The 15,591-nt window shown below is 41.2% G+C and overlaps 1 protein-coding gene across 1 annotated transcript; it reads left to right on the forward strand.

The window, feature by feature from the left end:
* Nucleotides 1-10,682: 10,682 nt before the first annotated feature.
* Nucleotides 10,683-13,352, forward strand: LOC118717591 (lithostathine-like). The gene is made up of 6 exons (XM_036435850.2): nt 10,683-10,722; nt 11,000-11,086; nt 11,644-11,759; nt 11,952-12,089; nt 12,679-12,805; nt 13,083-13,352. The coding sequence occupies exons 2-6, from the start codon at nt 11,008-11,010 to the stop codon at nt 13,148-13,150; spliced, it is 528 nt and encodes a 175-aa protein (XP_036291743.1). The 5' UTR covers nt 10,683-10,722; nt 11,000-11,007; the 3' UTR covers nt 13,151-13,352.
* The last annotated feature ends 2,239 nt before the right edge of the window (nt 13,353-15,591 follow it).

The following is a 15,591-nucleotide window of genomic DNA, read 5'->3' on the forward strand; positions in this document are numbered from 1 at the left end:
CCCCCCCCCCCCCCCCCCCCCCACACACACACACACAGACCTTTTTGTGCTATTTCTCTTCAGACCTGGCAAACCTACTCCATTGCAGGACTCCAGCTGGGGATCCTTTTAGAATGGACAGGCTCTTTAGGATCTGGCCGCCTAAACCTTAACAGGAAACAGCTCAGGGGCTGCTCATGTCTCCCTTTTATAAGATACTTTTCCTGTAAATGTCCCCCTTCTGGAAGGAAGCCGTCCAATGTGTGAGCACCTAGGCAGCCGCTGCCTGTCTGTGGGAAATCAGGCGGCCTCAGTCCGGGCTCCCACTTCAGAGAAGAGTCCAAGGCAAAGCCAGAACTGCTATGTCCTGGAGCTGGGACTGATAGTGACAGCCACAGTGGGGGAAGGGGACAGATGTAAAGAACTGAGCACAAATGCAGGCTGAGTGGGGAGAGACAGGGACTACAGGGAAGGAAAAGGGCGGGAGAGGAGGTGTGGAGCCCAGTAATGAATTCACTGGACCCCGTGCTGCTCTTCGAAGTGTTCTGTGACATTCTGTGAACTACAGCTCAAAAGCAGAAAACCAGGTGGTTTTTTCTTTGACTGTGAATCTCTTCATCTTGCTCTGGACTGCTCATTCTCAGCGGTGGTGGAAATAAAGAAAAAAAGGGGAGAAACTTTAACTTTACAGGCAAAGGTATTGCATTAATTTGTAGTTTAGAATTTATCTTCTAAGTAAATAAGCTATCAGGTTGTAAATGTAAAAAAAAATGGATTTGTTTTCATAGAGTATTGATTTCTATTCTTGAGATGAATTTTTGTAAGACTGTGTCATCCTTGACAATAGAAATATTTTAAGTTATGTTAAGCACAGATAACTGGTTAGTACATGGAATATCTGTGTGCTCAACATACATAGGACGAGATGGAAGGAGCAAAACATACCTAGTCGCCATGAGGCACCAGGGTGCTAAATGATTGCCGTACACTACACATGCACAGGGCTTATGAAATGCTAATATGCTGAGGCACTAAATATATATGAGCACTTAATAAGCACTTAAACCTTCCTCTCTCTGAAATCAATCAGTAACAATTGGAGACTGTCATTCTGCCTCTGTGTCCTCTGCCCCTAAACACAAATAAGACAGATGAGGCAACTCTTCATTTGGGTAATTGGCAAGTTTAGCTGCTAACCAGACATAATTTCCCTAAGTCCAGATCTAGGGTGCCACTGGCCCAGGGCAAGTTCTGTCTGTGTGCAGCTTGCTTGAACTTAAACTCTGGTCCTGTAACCATATCAGCAGCAGAGGAGGGGGAGGCTGAAGCGTGGAGGCAGACCAGACACACAGACATCTTGACTCCCAGGATTCAAGGAGTGTAGACTTTTCATCTTACCTACAGCCTCTGCAAAGGGTGCTGACTCACCCCATCTTGCCCCTGCCTTTTCTCATTGTGTGTTTCCATTCATTTCATGAAGAGTGTTATTTGAATATTTAAATGTGGCTTTTCTGCTCCATGGCCTCTGGAAAGGCCTGGTTGCATATGTGAGGACATCTCAACATCAAGCTAATTTCAAAGTGTCAATGACCCGTGTTTTTCTTACTGCCTCAAGAAGTCACTTCCACCCTCCTTTCCAAGAGGAAAGGTGCAGGCCAAGCTCGAGCAGCTCCATGGCTGCAGAGGGAGGGCTGCCTGGCCCCAGGGCCTTTGCATCTGCCCTGTGCACCTTGCCTGGACATCAAGCATCCTCTCCTGTGGACTAAAAAGGTGTGGCTGCCCCGTTCGCTCTCTCTGGAGTTAATGTGGCTCCCGCTGCCACTTACCAGGCTCTGCCTTGCCATTTGCCTGCATTTGTTAGGCTGTCACATGCCAGGACGTCCTCATCCCAAATGCAGGCCTCCACCAGTCCTCCCAGGCCTCTCACACACCCTGTTTCTCCCACTGACACATGGAGGAACACCCAGTGAGATCCATGTGTGCCACCACAGGCCATCGAAGGCGTCAGGAGGATCACATGTGGTTCATCCACCTAGATGCCTCCTTGTTAACAGGACTCCTCCTGTACCACAGGGAGCATGGCGGGAGTGTGCCACATTGGAAAAGCTCAGATTACTTTCCCTATTCTTGGGTTTTCCATCCAAGATTTGTATTATCTTAGCCCTAAAATCAGCCCAGACCAAAGCCCAGGGGAGTAGGGTACTGCATTTCCTTTCACACTCAGACATAGTAATTTAGATTTTGTTTAAAGATTTAGTCTCCGTTTCCATTTTGGAGAACCTGCTCCAATGTTCTATTTCTGTATCTCCCTATGCTACTTCTTAGGGTAGACCTCATCACTAAGACCTCCAAGCTTTGCCCTTAAATTTTTAAATTTTAAAAAATCATGACCTAACCCAGTTAATGTGGCACAGTGGTTGAGCACTGACTGGTGAATCAGGAATTTGAGGCTGGACTATGGCTAGGACTCATACTGGGTTACAGGCTCAATCCCCAGGAGGGGGCATACAGGAAGCAGCCAGTCGATGATTCTCTCTCATCATTGATGTTTCTCTCTCTCCCTCTTCCTACCTCTTTTGGAAATCAATAAACAACATATTAAAAATCTTTTTCTAGTTTATGAAATCTTAAATTGCAGGACTATGAATTGCCATAGAGTCTATGGCATAGACCTTGAGCTTCAATGCGGTAGTGGTCTCCCTAGGCAGAGGCTGGATTTATTGAACACCGGGATCAGACAGCTAAACAGAACTAAGAGTGATCAGGGATGCAAACACATTGTTTTAAAATCCCACTAATAGCTCTATTTCAAAGGCATGCAACTGGATCTAAAGGGCTGTGCCAGCCTCATTGTCTCGTGCTGTGCCAGGAAAGTCAGTGTTTCTCTTTGATTCTCAGAGGAATCTTGAGATAGTGTCTCCACTGTGTCACTGATGAGACAGGAGCAGAGAAGTTAAATTACTTGACTTACCTCACATAATAAGGAACTGTCAACACTTATATGCAAAGCCATTTCTGACCTGAAAACACAGTTCTCTACTCTTCAGCACAATGTTGCTGGAGGCAGAACCTGGTGTAAACTAGGCTGTTCCCCCAGGAAAACAGCACCACATCCATGGCCACCACCTGCTGTTGGAATCAGTTTGGTGACTGTGCTGTCAAATTGCAGCCCATGCTGCTTTGCTTGCTACCTGCCCAATTCTCTGAGATGAAAAAACAGAACCTTAATACTTTAAAGTATGTATAAAGCGTATAGTCAGAGGGACAGGACTTTACCACAAACCACTCCCACCCCCCCATAAGATGATTAAAACATGTTTTAGACTTTAGAGTAACAGGAAGACATTGCTTATGAAGGGGGGTGGGGTGGGGTGGGAAATGGTGACAGTCACTGAGTCAAGGAACTTGGCTTTTGCCTTGAGTTTTAAGCCAAGAATACCAAAGGAAGCCTATTCTGCTAAATATTATAATTGAACAAGTTGGCATTTTTCTGTTGTCTTCTCCATTTGAACCCTGACCACCCACTCATTAGTCTCCATTAGTAATGCTGGACTGTGAGCCATATCCTCTACAGAGGAGAAGGTTCTGTTTTGATTCATGCTTATTCCCTGCAATTGGAATGCCAGCAGGCGTGAGCAGCTGGTGGGGTACAAGGTCAATACTTGTCTTCCCTTAAACCAGATGTGTTAAATCATTGGAGGCTAGAGAACAAGCATCCAGAGATTTAACTTCCTACTGGTCTTCCCCTTCAATAAATTAAAGCAAAGGGGTGTTCACCTCTTTCATTTGACATAAAAATATAAATGTTCATCACAATAAGCTCCAATAAATTTTTATATAAGAAAAATTGTTTTTAAGAACTAAAGGCTAATGCAAGTCCTACTGCTGGATTAGGAGTTATTTGGACATCAGTTTGATATAGTAGACTGTGGTTTTATACACACGAAATATGCACACACAGTTTATATGTTTAAAATCCTAGACTGAATGACCTTATGAAGTGCAGTTGACACTTGAGATGAAAAGCACTATGAAAAGTGTGAAAAGAAGAATGTTACTATCACCTGTATTCCTGTCCATGGTTACAGAATAGTTTTCTCAACAATTTTTTACGGCATTGGTCCCATTACATTCTCACATCATACCTCTGAAGTAGAAAGGATCACGGGTACACCATTTCTCAGGAGTGAAGAACTGACACCAGAGAAGTCTCTTCCAAATTCATTGATTGTCCAAGCAAGCCAAATGGCATTCAGGATTCAGAACACCAGTCTTTCACTGCAGAATTCTTTTGTACTATCTAGATCCAAACCCCACCAGATTAGAAGTCAGGAAACCTGGGTTTGAGCCCCGGCTCCAATAATTATAGTCACATGGCTTTGAGAAAAATCCCTTTACTGTGAGTCTCTGTTGGCTCAGACTCAGATCCGATCCACTGTTAATGATTGAGATATAGCAGTAGGCAAGAAAACTAGTCTCTTCCTTCACTAGCCTCTAGCCTAGAGGGGAAATAGGCATAGGTAACTAATGAGCACAGAGCAGAAGAAGCCAATCTAGACAGGATTTCAAGAAAGGACTTCTTAAAAGGAAGAAGTGATGTTTAAGCAGGGGCCTCAGTGATAAGTAGAAATAAACTGGGGGATGTTTAAAGGAAGAAGAAGATGTGTGCTTCATTAGGAAGGAGGGACCTGAATCAAATGCTTGAAACTGGAGAAAACATGGTAGGTTTAAGTATCATTTTCTCCACACTGGTTCCATTTATGTAGACCACACAGCCAATCAAAAGTGGCCAGTGTTGCTGAAACCACACAGCCAATCAAAAGTGGCAAGTGTTTTAGTAGATCTACCCACTCTCTTATGGAATCTGAGTTCATGCTTCATGCTTCCAGCCTAGAAGCTACTGAACTTGGACTAGATCCCCAGGTTGCCCTGAGACAAATCACTCTCATACTATCAGCCTACTCAGCTTGCCTGAGTTCCAGCCTTTGTTTTATGGTTTGCACCTGAGTTCATCAGGGGTTGATAACCCAGTTTTGCAAATCTACCCTTTACAACCGACAGCGCCATTCCCCAAGACTCTTGATATTTTCTTGAATTATCTCAGATCCCCCAAATGCCAGGCAAATGGCTGAGGCCTGAAACCACTATATCTCCCAGACCTTGACATTTATCCTCAGTCCATCCCTTTGGCTGAAGAAAGCTGTATCTAATGCATTTTTGTTTGTGCCCATCCCTCGCACTTATTGTTCTGAATTTGGAAGGCTGTCCTCTTATTGAGTTTTCTCTGTGCTCTTTAGACATGCTAATTAGCATACCTCCCATTCCAGAAGGATTTTCTAGAATACACTGCAGTCAAGCTCTACAGCTGGAACAATTGTGGGAAAAGATTCCACCTGAAAAAGAATCTTGGAATACATGTCTTCAGTTTTGCAAAGCAAGATCACTATTCTGAACCTATGTACACATACATGTGCACCTAAATTCACACATGTGAGAACACATGCATTACCATGAAATCCCAATGGCATTTTCAAGGCCAGTGGTGCAACTGCAGACAAGAATAATTTAGAGCAATTTCTGCTTGCTCTCCAAAATTAATTAGACCAATATTACGTGCAGTAAATATCTTTGTATAAAATGGCATTTAAACTCTGCATGAGGGTTAGAATAGGTAACCAATCACCTGCTGAAAATTCCATTAGCAGAAAGCAAATAAGATGTTTTAAAATTAATGAATCCATCAACTCAGTTGAAACCTTTCAAAAACCTATCATGTCAAAGAGAAATTAATTGGATCTTTTCAGAATTTAACTCAATGCTGCTGAATGCCAGAAATAATGGAAGGAATTGGCAATTTAGACAATTGTCTCAATCAAAGAGAAGTTGGAGCTCACAGCATTTGCATGATTTATTATAGCTACGGGAACAATATCAGTGCTTGTCTGGAAACAGAATTGTTAGTATTGTACTTGTGTACATAAAGAGGATCTGTTAACTCTATTGAACACATTCTTTTTCTTAGTGTCCATTAGGTTAATGCAGCTTAGCAAATAACCACACATGGCCATTGGTCACAGAATTTCAGTCCTCTCCATGAACATATTATATCAGAAATCTGATTTTCTAGGTTAGGGTCTTCTAAATGTCAGATCTATCCCAATGGTAAATTAAATATCTTAGAAAAAACATTTCCTCTCACATAGTGCAGAAGTTAATGGTCTTGCAGCAAAGGCCAATACTCTATTTTTTTTTTTTTCTAGAAAAAAATATCTTTCATCCAGAAGTGAATAACATTGATTAAGACCACAGCTTTAGTGTTTGGGTTTTAATCCTCTTTCTAAAGAAGAATCACAACCAAGTTCAACCTCTCCAAAGTTTCATTTTCTTGTGTGAAAAACAACGTAAGCATAACTGTCTCATAATGATGATCTGGATATTAAATATGATAATTTATGTAGAGTGCTTGGCTCAGTGATAGGCACAAAATTACCAGTAGTGCTGAGTAACTGGTTCCTATAATCAGATGAGTATCTGCATAAATTCATTGGCAATTCCATGGTGACTGAATTTATGAGGAAAGTGCTTTCCTAAATTAGTAACATCTAATCACCTTTTTAAAATAAAGACCATTTCATTGCACTTAACGCTATGCAGAGAAAGCAAGAGGCTGGGCAGCATTGCTAGCTTGAAGTTCTCAAGAGAGCATTGTTAAAAGTCAGATCATCTCGTAGGTGAGCTACATGAATAATTCAGAGGATTAGTCACTGCTCCATGACTTACCTCTTCACACCATATTTATGCGTGTATGTTATTCCAGTGAAAATTATTGAGCATCTATTGAGACACTATCAAGCACTGAAGATAATGTTATTATTAGCTGTCATTTACTGTGTGACTATATGTATCCAGCATCATTTTTAAGGATATTCATTCGTTATTTTGTTTAATTGCTACCTCAACCTGCTGAGATGGGTCTGTCTGACTTGAGAGCCCAACCTTTAATCACTATGCCTCACTGATTATCCTTTCCACTCACCCACTGTCTGGGCTGGCATGGTGACAAATAAGCATGGGTATCTGGATGCTCTGGGAACTTCTCAAATAAAGGAAAATGAGCACCATAACTTTGAAACATTCATATTCTCTCAGATAATTTCCAGCCTAAGAATCCTATTGGGAATCCCAACCCCATGTTTCTTTACTCCACACACCCAGGCTCCCTAGTCTGGTTGAGTCATCTAATTCCCTCTGAAGGCTGAAAGCATCATTCTCACCATTCCCGAGAGTATGTCCTCTTGAATCTGTATTCAGAAAGTTCTGCTCTTTGACTATCTTCAGTCCTCTTGGATCAATCTCAGCTTTGAGACACACCATTCCTCTTCTGCCTAGATCCAAGATCCAAGTCTCCTAAACCTTTATGGTATTATGCAATTAAAAGCAAATGGTATGATTATCTATATCATTGTGAATAAATAGATTAATTTTTAAATAAACATGATGCGTGCTTCTGTTCTTCATGAATACAAACACTGGCTTGACCAATAGTTTGGGGTATTCGATTATTTTACCTTACTTACCTACTATTCCATTTCTAGCTAATATGTACTCAGGTTGGTGTCTATATTTTAATTTGGCCTAACTCTTGATTGTCCCTTCAGTTAAAATAGAATTTTATTCATGTCTCCATTCCCCCCTAAGCAACAAAGGTTGATGTATAAGAGGGAAAAAAATTATGAAAAAGAAAAGCTTTTGATGTTATGCACTGGGATTTGAGTAGTATTTTTTAAAATATATTTTACTGATTTTTTTACAGAGAGGAAGAGGGAGGGATAGAAAGTTAGAAACATCAATGAGAGAGAATTATCGATCAGCTGCCTCTTACACACCCCCTACTGGGGATGTGCCCGCAACCAAAGTACATGCCCTTGACAGAATCGAACCTGGGACCTTTCAGTCCACAGGCTGACGCTCTATCCACTGAGCAAACCAGTTTCAGCCCGAGTAGTATTTTCTATAAAAGTCCTCTTCTTTCCACTCCAGACCATGAAATAAGAGATTAAGGAGCAAAACTTGCTTTCACTCTGAGTTCTAGCTAACCGTCAAATCAGATATCTTCTAACCTACAAAATCAGATATCTGAAGAATTTCAGATTACCCGATGTTTGCTTCCTGCACTTAATCCTTCGATTTCCTTTTTTCCTTTTCTTTTAGTAAACTGCTTTCTAAAAATTGACCTTTGGAACATTCTCTTTCATAGAACCTATTGCTGCATCAACATGTGGACCCTATTCTGTTCTTTGATTTAGCTCAAATGTCAGTATTAATGTACACAGTCTCCCTACTATACTCACATTAACTCGTAGAACAAGAGTACTTAGAAACAGCAGATATGAAGATTTACTGTTTTAAAAAGATTTTCTGAAAAAATATGATATTTTAATAGCTGAATTCTTCCCTGATCGTTTTTCATACATGTGCCAGTAGCCATATGACATTCTTTAAGCAAAGTGCTCTTTCTTCTCAAGCACCATAGGGGCCGAGCTCGCAGAATTTAACAAAGTATTACACTTTGAATAAAGAAATTGAATTGAAAATATGATGAGCTGATTCTTTAAGTATAATATTTTATGCAGATATGCAAGGAGCTCCTAGCTTATGTGTTTTCATTTTGGAAATCAGTTGTTTCTAATAGCTAAATAGTAACCATCTACCTCAATAATATAGTGAAAATTCTCTGCAATGGCTCCGTTTCCATATAGGTTTTCTGGTAGTGTACTTTTCTCCACACTTGCTCACAAATAATCCCTCTGGTGCAATAAGATAAAAAAAAAGGTGGCCTTCTTAAAGACTATCTGAGATTTTAATATGGGCTCAGTAACTATTTTCCAGAGTGTTTCTTGATACACATTTCTGATATTCCAGCATTCCAGCCAATAATAGTAGGATTATAGAATGTGCCTCTGAGACCTCTATGGCCAGCATCCTCATTGAAAACATAAGAAACACAGAGGCAAGGAGGCAAAGATAAAGTCATTTATTCAAAATGACACATTAAATGGAAGAAATAACATCAAGATCCAAGTCTCCTAAACCTTTAAGGTATTATGCAATTAAAGGCAACTGCTATAATTATCTAAACCATTGTGAATAAATAGATTAAGTTTTAAATAAACACGATGTGTGCATCATGTTCTTCATGAATACAAACTCAGGCTTGACCAATAGAGTACGATGGGAAAGCATTATGACATTTCTTAACCTATTCTAAGAGGACTTTGCCATCTGACCAACAATGAAAGAAGTCATGCTATCCTGACACTTCTGTGTGATAAGAAATCTAAGCTACATGTCAACTGAGGGCTACAGCCCCAACTGAGCCCTCAGCCAATAGTTAGCTTCAACGGCCACTCATGTGTCATCAACTTTGAGGTCCAGTTCATTTGATCCCTCAGATGACTAAAGATTCAGCCACAATCTGCATGAGAAACCCCAAGGAGAAACCATATACGTAAACCCAGTCAACTCACAGAACCATGCAAAATGATAATAAATTGTTACTTTAATCTCCTAACTTTGAAATGGTTCGTGTACAGCAAGAAGTAATCAAGAGAGTCCATAATAAAGGAACCATGAAAAGGTTTTAAACAGGAGAGTGACAATAAATCAGTTCTTATTTGAACATTTAGACTGGGTAGGGCCTAGGAATCAGATTATTTAGCAAGTAGGAGATAAACACTTTGACCCCTACTGCCATCTACATTCAAGTTTATTAGAAGTTTGAGAGCTACTGGATGAAACCGAGTGACACTCCTCCTCCCACATACAAATGGTATGTCTCACATAGATTCAGAAGGATCTCCTAGGAGACAGAGAAAAGAAAAAAGAACCAAAATGCTTACACAGAACTTCAGATCCATGACTGATAAAGTACCAGGTTCCAACTCTGGTAGAAAACTATAAAGTTAACACCAATGATCCCTACTTCTCAGTATTCACACTCTCATGCTGTGTAATTTCTTGCTATTTCAGATAGGCTGACACATTTTACCATCATGATACTGCAGAAATGGCCATGGGCAACATGTGAGGCTAAATTAAATGGCATTGCAGATTTTGCCTTGCTTTCCTGAGCCACTCAGGCTGATCAAATTTGCTATCCCCATATCTGTATTATTTTATAATAAAAAGCCTTCTGTATTGTCAAAAAATTCCTTACCTCATTGTTTATCTTCAGAAATTTGTTGACTATCCATGGTCCTTTGTTTTTTCCTCTGAATGTTTAAATTAGTTTATGAAATTATCAAGAAAGCCTTATTTGTATTTTAATTGCACTTCCATATACAGAAATATACATATATATATATATATATATATATATATATATATATATATTCATATGCTAAGGTTTCTAAAAAACACACTATTGACATTTTCCTTATCTAACCAATGACACATTTTCTAAACCATGTAACCTCGGAATTTGTGCCAAGAGCTGCCTTCATTCCCAGAAGTTTTGCAGATCAAGAAATCCGGGAATGGGATGGTAAACTCCCAACTTCACCTGTTCCTAAGGAAAGCTCTGATCATTGCCAGAAAGAGGCTGTAACCCAGAGCATAAACCTCCTTGAAGCAATGCCAAGCCTTTCCCGTTATCCCTGTGCTTCCAGGCCCCACCCTCAGACCCCCTTATAAAAGCCTAGTCTTTTCTGACTTGACCAACCATCACAGATACCTGCAAGACAGGTAAGTGGGAGCTGAGAGAAGGTGAGAGCCATGGCAAAGGTTCACCTCAGACATTTGGGAAAATGAGGATTCTAGACTTCAACAAACATTGGTCTCAAGGGAAGTAGGGTGTACAGATTCCCCAATTATTTCCAGAATCACATAGGGAATAATGTCTTCAAGTTCAATTTACTCATAGGGAACTAGCTAAAAGAAAGACAAGATGGAGAACAGAGGGTTCTCTGATTGCCCTCTCTCTGATCATACTTCATTAATGATCTCTGATTGCTTCTTCAAGTCAGAAACATGATGCTGCCTCCCATGGTCCTGCCCAGAATGTCCTGGCTGCTGCTCTCCTGCCTGATGCTCCTATCTCAGGTGCAAGGTGAGCTTTCTCTGCCCGCAGCACTGGGTTCCCGGGGAATGCTCAGAACCAACAAGACCAGGAAGACTCCTGTGTGACCCATGGGGCCATGGTGAGGAATAGCCTCACCAAGTGAAACTGTCTGCAATTCCTCCATCATCACTCCTTCCTTCAAGGCAACTCAGGGTGGGAGGCACCACAGTGGTCCTTTAACAATGGAGTAAAATGGTTTTCATTTTGTGAGTGGACTTTATTTTTATTGACAGGTGAAGAGAGAAAGCATGAAGGGTCAGTGGTGAGATATACACAAGAATGATTACAGGACCCAGTGTGAGAACAGTCAGCTCAGAGTGGGGGAAGTGTTGGACATTTCAATAAAGGGGAAGAGTAGAACAGAAAGAGATGGTCCTTCATTTAATGAGGCTGGTTTGAGATTAAACTATCCAGGTGAGGGAGTCAGGAGTTTGTGTCACTTCCCCAAGCACTTGCCTCACAGATACTTCCCAAGGTTACTTTCCAACACCCGCTTACACTCTTCATTTCCCTCCATCCCTCTCCTTTATGCCCTTCCTCCTCAGGTGAAGATACCAAGGAGGAGTCTCTCCCCAAAATCAGCTGTCCCAGAGGCTCTTATGCCTTTGGCTCCCACTGTTATGCCTTGTTTAGGACACCAAAAACCTGGATTGATGCAGATGTGAGTGGATACATTTACAATAAGAGGTGATAAGGGAAAGGACATTTGATGGGACAGGGGTCTGCATTCTCCAGAATGTCTTGGGGGTGAGAGTCAGCACCCTCATCTTTTGCACACACACCTCTTCTCTCCTACATTAGCTTCCCCGTTGACATTTCAAGCTCTTTCTCAGTGTTTGTCTTCCCCACACAGTTGGCCTGCCAGAAGCGACCTTCAGGATCTCTTGCATCTGTGCTCAGTGGAGCTGAGGCAAACTTCTTGGCCTCTCTGGTCAAGAAAAATCTGAACACCTGCTATTACATCTGGATTGGGCTCCATGATCCCACAGAGGTGTGATAACATTTCCTGTCTGTTACTTTTCTAGCTGCTATTTTTACCCAGGCCTCCTCCCTGTCCCATGTGCCTCTGTGGGAAATATGCTAGAAAGCCCTGGTGCTCAGAGGTTCTAGGGCTTATTTGTGATAAAGGTAGGACCTTAAGGCCAAGAGAAGAGCTGAGTTTTGTGGAGGATCCTCATTTACAGTTGAAAAAATATCTATCTCTTATGAAGCTTTTTACAACATTGGTGCACGAAGTTTTGCAATTCAGTTCTCTGAGTTTACTGAGCCTACACGTAGTGTCCTGACAGAATCCTAAATGAAAACAAAATGCATTTTCCCCTATAGAATAGACATTATCTTTGAGGTTCAAAGGATAATTACAAATGCACCCATTGGTGTTTGTGATTATGGCTTTGAGATTTTTTCAGTAAGAGCAAGTTGTTAGAGAGAATTTCCCAGTGGAGAGCTCTGTGGCAACATCTGGAATAACAGAACAAATGCCAGCCTGCTTAGTAGGGGATTAAATGCCCACCAGAGTAGGTTATGCAAAAATTCCAATAGCCATTCAACCTTACCTGGCTCCATTCTCTGCTTTCCAGGGTCTTGAGCCCAATGCCGGTGGATGGGAGTGGAGTAATAGAGATGTGATGGATTACTTTGCCTGGGAGAAAGATCCTGCCAGCATCCCAAACCCTGGCCATTGTGGGAGCCTGTCTCAAAACTCAGGTAAGAGACACAGGAGCTCCCTTCTTGCCAGCCTTTCTATCCCTTCATCTTCCACTTCTGGGTCTGTACTTCAGGGATCCCTCCTCAACTAGGAAAGGCAATGTATGTCTTCTCCCACCTGCTCTCACCTCTCCTTCCTTTGAGTCTCCTTTCCCCGGAGTGGGTCCCTGGTGACAATGAGGGCAGGGCTTTGAACCCTAGGCCAAAGTCTGGGATGTCTTCTTTTAAGTCACAAGATCAAACAGCCCCATTCACTTTATCTCTTCTCTCTCTCCAGGATATCTGTTATGGCAAGATTATAACTGCTATGAGAAGTTACCCTATATCTGTAAGTTTAAGGGTTAAGTCAGGTGGGAGTCAGCAACCTGAATTGGGATTCAGCTCATCGTGGGACCAAGTGAAGACCCACTCCAAAAAGGGATATTTTCCCCACCCCCTCAATCCTGACCTCTTCTTTTATGACCTTCCCTCCTACTCCTCTTAATTTCAAGCTTTGAATGCCCAATAGCCTTATGTCTCAAAGAGTCACAATAAATGTTTTACTTAATACTTGTGTGCCTTTGTGTTTCAGTCTCATAGCAAAACTGAGAAATTATGGGGTGTGAGGAAAAATCTAAGTGTGCCTTTGTTTCATTTCATTCAGGCCCCTGGGACAATGATTAATGTACATCCCCTCAGTGAATTTGTGATGAGTATGAAGGCACTGCTCACATAGGATTTAGGTTGTGTGTGGGGCTGAAGGAACTGGGTGCCACCATCTTGTGGCCGTGGGCACCACCATCTTTGAGGGCATGGAAGTCAATTAGCGTATTCCCTCCTTATTGGCTGTGGGCACCACCATCTTTGTGATGGTATAAGGATCGATTAGCATATTCCCTCTTTATTAGATAGGATTGGGACACATTGTGGGATGCTGAGGGTGGACTGGGGTTTGAGAGTGTGAAACGGCAGGAGTCTGCAGTCATAGGAGGTTGCCACTCTCCCAGGGGTTTAATTCTAGAACCCCAACAGACTCTTGTGATGAAGAGAAAAGTAACCATTTTGAAATCTGTCCAGAAAAAGATGCCCCGGGTAAAGAAAACTGAAGGATAATGTCCCTGATAATTGTAGTAGTAAGGATCCTCAACAAAATGTTTGCAAACTGATTTCAACAGAACATGAAAAGGGGCATACATTGTGAACTCAAAAGATTAACTATATCCTCAATGAACACGTTCATTTTCAGGAGAAAATCTGTGTATTCTAGCTAGAACTTGGTATTCACCCCAGTACCAGTTCCATCAGCAGGAGTAAGGAATATTAGAAGTCACATGGTGTTATTATGGGAGCTACACTAACCTCTTGAGTAGGATCTGAGGATGAGACCCAGTTCTTAGAAAAAAGGGAGGCAGGAAGGCACCCTAACAGAATTTCACTGCAGTGAACAAGACTTTTAACTGTCTCATTCTGACCTTGGCTTCTTTTCTGACATAGACTCTCTTCCTGGGATAATGCCATGTTGCTCAGATACCATATATGCTTCCTGCAGACTTCCAGGACTTGTCCAGCTGACTATTGCTCTCACCACTTTCATAGCATGTATGCACTCTTCAACTGTTTTTGAGAACTATGTATTTATCCTGTTATTATTCTGCCAGTCCCTGTGAACCAATGAACTAGGCAATTTTTTTTTTCTGAATTAAATCAGCACAAACCCACAAACTTCTGGGCCTCTGGTGACTCCTCTTGCATTGACTTTACCCTCCTTCTAGATTTTGGGAGACAACCATTTAGTAATAGCAGGTGCAAAAAAAGCATCTGGATATCTGGAGAAGAGGTGAACTGAGGGACCCTATTTCTGAATGACCTGATTGCCACTTGCTCACCCCGTTTAGCTTGAGAAGAGTTCTTCCCTCTTGACCTCCAAATTTCCTACAACAATAGACATCAGATTTGTCCATTCATCTTCCATGGTTTTTAAAGTGCACTGCAGGGGGGTCAGTGCACACCAGCCCCTCAGATCTCTGCTACAGTTTATTGTGCATTTTGGCACCTGCATTTGTTTGTGGATTTCTTCCTTGGTTTAAAGCAGAATTACCCATAATTTAGAAGCTACTCATAAACTGTTTAATTTTGTTGCTTATGTATACTTTGGGAATACTCATTCAATAGTCAGATTAAGAAAACACTAAGTTCTGCAAAGTGAAGCAGGTTTCCTTACTGCAGGGATTTTCCAAGTCTTTGTAAGCAAATGTATGAAAATAAAAGAAAGGAATAGGGCGGGCAGCTTATCAGGACGTTGGTTACAGGTGTGTGTGTATCCCTATTTGGGAAAAATACCTATTAGTAGATAACAAGATAAATTCAGTTTTAATAGTAGTCTAATGTGTTGCAAATTACTGGTGTTTGAAATTATTAAATCCACTTAGTAGTTAAACTAACATAAATGAAAGGAGACCAGAATAGAAAAGTCCACAGAAAGCCAGAAAATACTATTTTTTGAAACTTTTATTTTAGTTATATATGTGTATGTGAACAGAGTTGAGATTTAAAAGGTAGTTTTTTTTTTTTATAAATAACAGTCCAAGTTTTGAATGACACTAGTCTAAAGCGGTGATTTTCAACTAGTGTGCCATGGCACCCTGTTGGTGCTGCAAGAAATTTTAAACATGCAACACCTACCTCACTATTTAGACAGAGACATTGACCTTTTTTCCCTTAGAATGTCAAATAAGAAAATGACAACAGCCAACACAATGATAGCTGTCCAGTGTGAGTGAATCAAAATTATATCTAACTTTTGTTAA

The sequence above is a fragment of the Pipistrellus kuhlii genome, unplaced genomic scaffold (genome assembly GCF_014108245.1).
Source record: "Pipistrellus kuhlii isolate mPipKuh1 unplaced genomic scaffold, mPipKuh1.p scaffold_m20_p_13, whole genome shotgun sequence".
Lineage (NCBI taxonomy): Eukaryota > Metazoa > Chordata > Mammalia > Chiroptera > Vespertilionidae > Pipistrellus > Pipistrellus kuhlii.

What these genes read in the sequence shown, in the direction of transcription:
- LOC118717591 (XM_036435850.2), top strand. Translation starts at nt 11,008, where the DNA reads ATGATGCTGCCTCCCATGGTCCTGCCCAGAATGTCCTGGCTGCTGCTC. An exon ending in AAACCTGGATTGATGCAGAT is followed by an intron (nt 11,760 to 11,951) that starts GTGAGTGGATAC and finishes TTCCCCACACAG; the next exon opens with TTGGCCTGCCAGAAGCGACC. An exon ending in GAGCCTGTCTCAAAACTCAG is followed by an intron (nt 12,806 to 13,082) that starts GTAAGAGACACA and finishes CTCTCTCTCCAG; the next exon opens with GATATCTGTTATGGCAAGAT.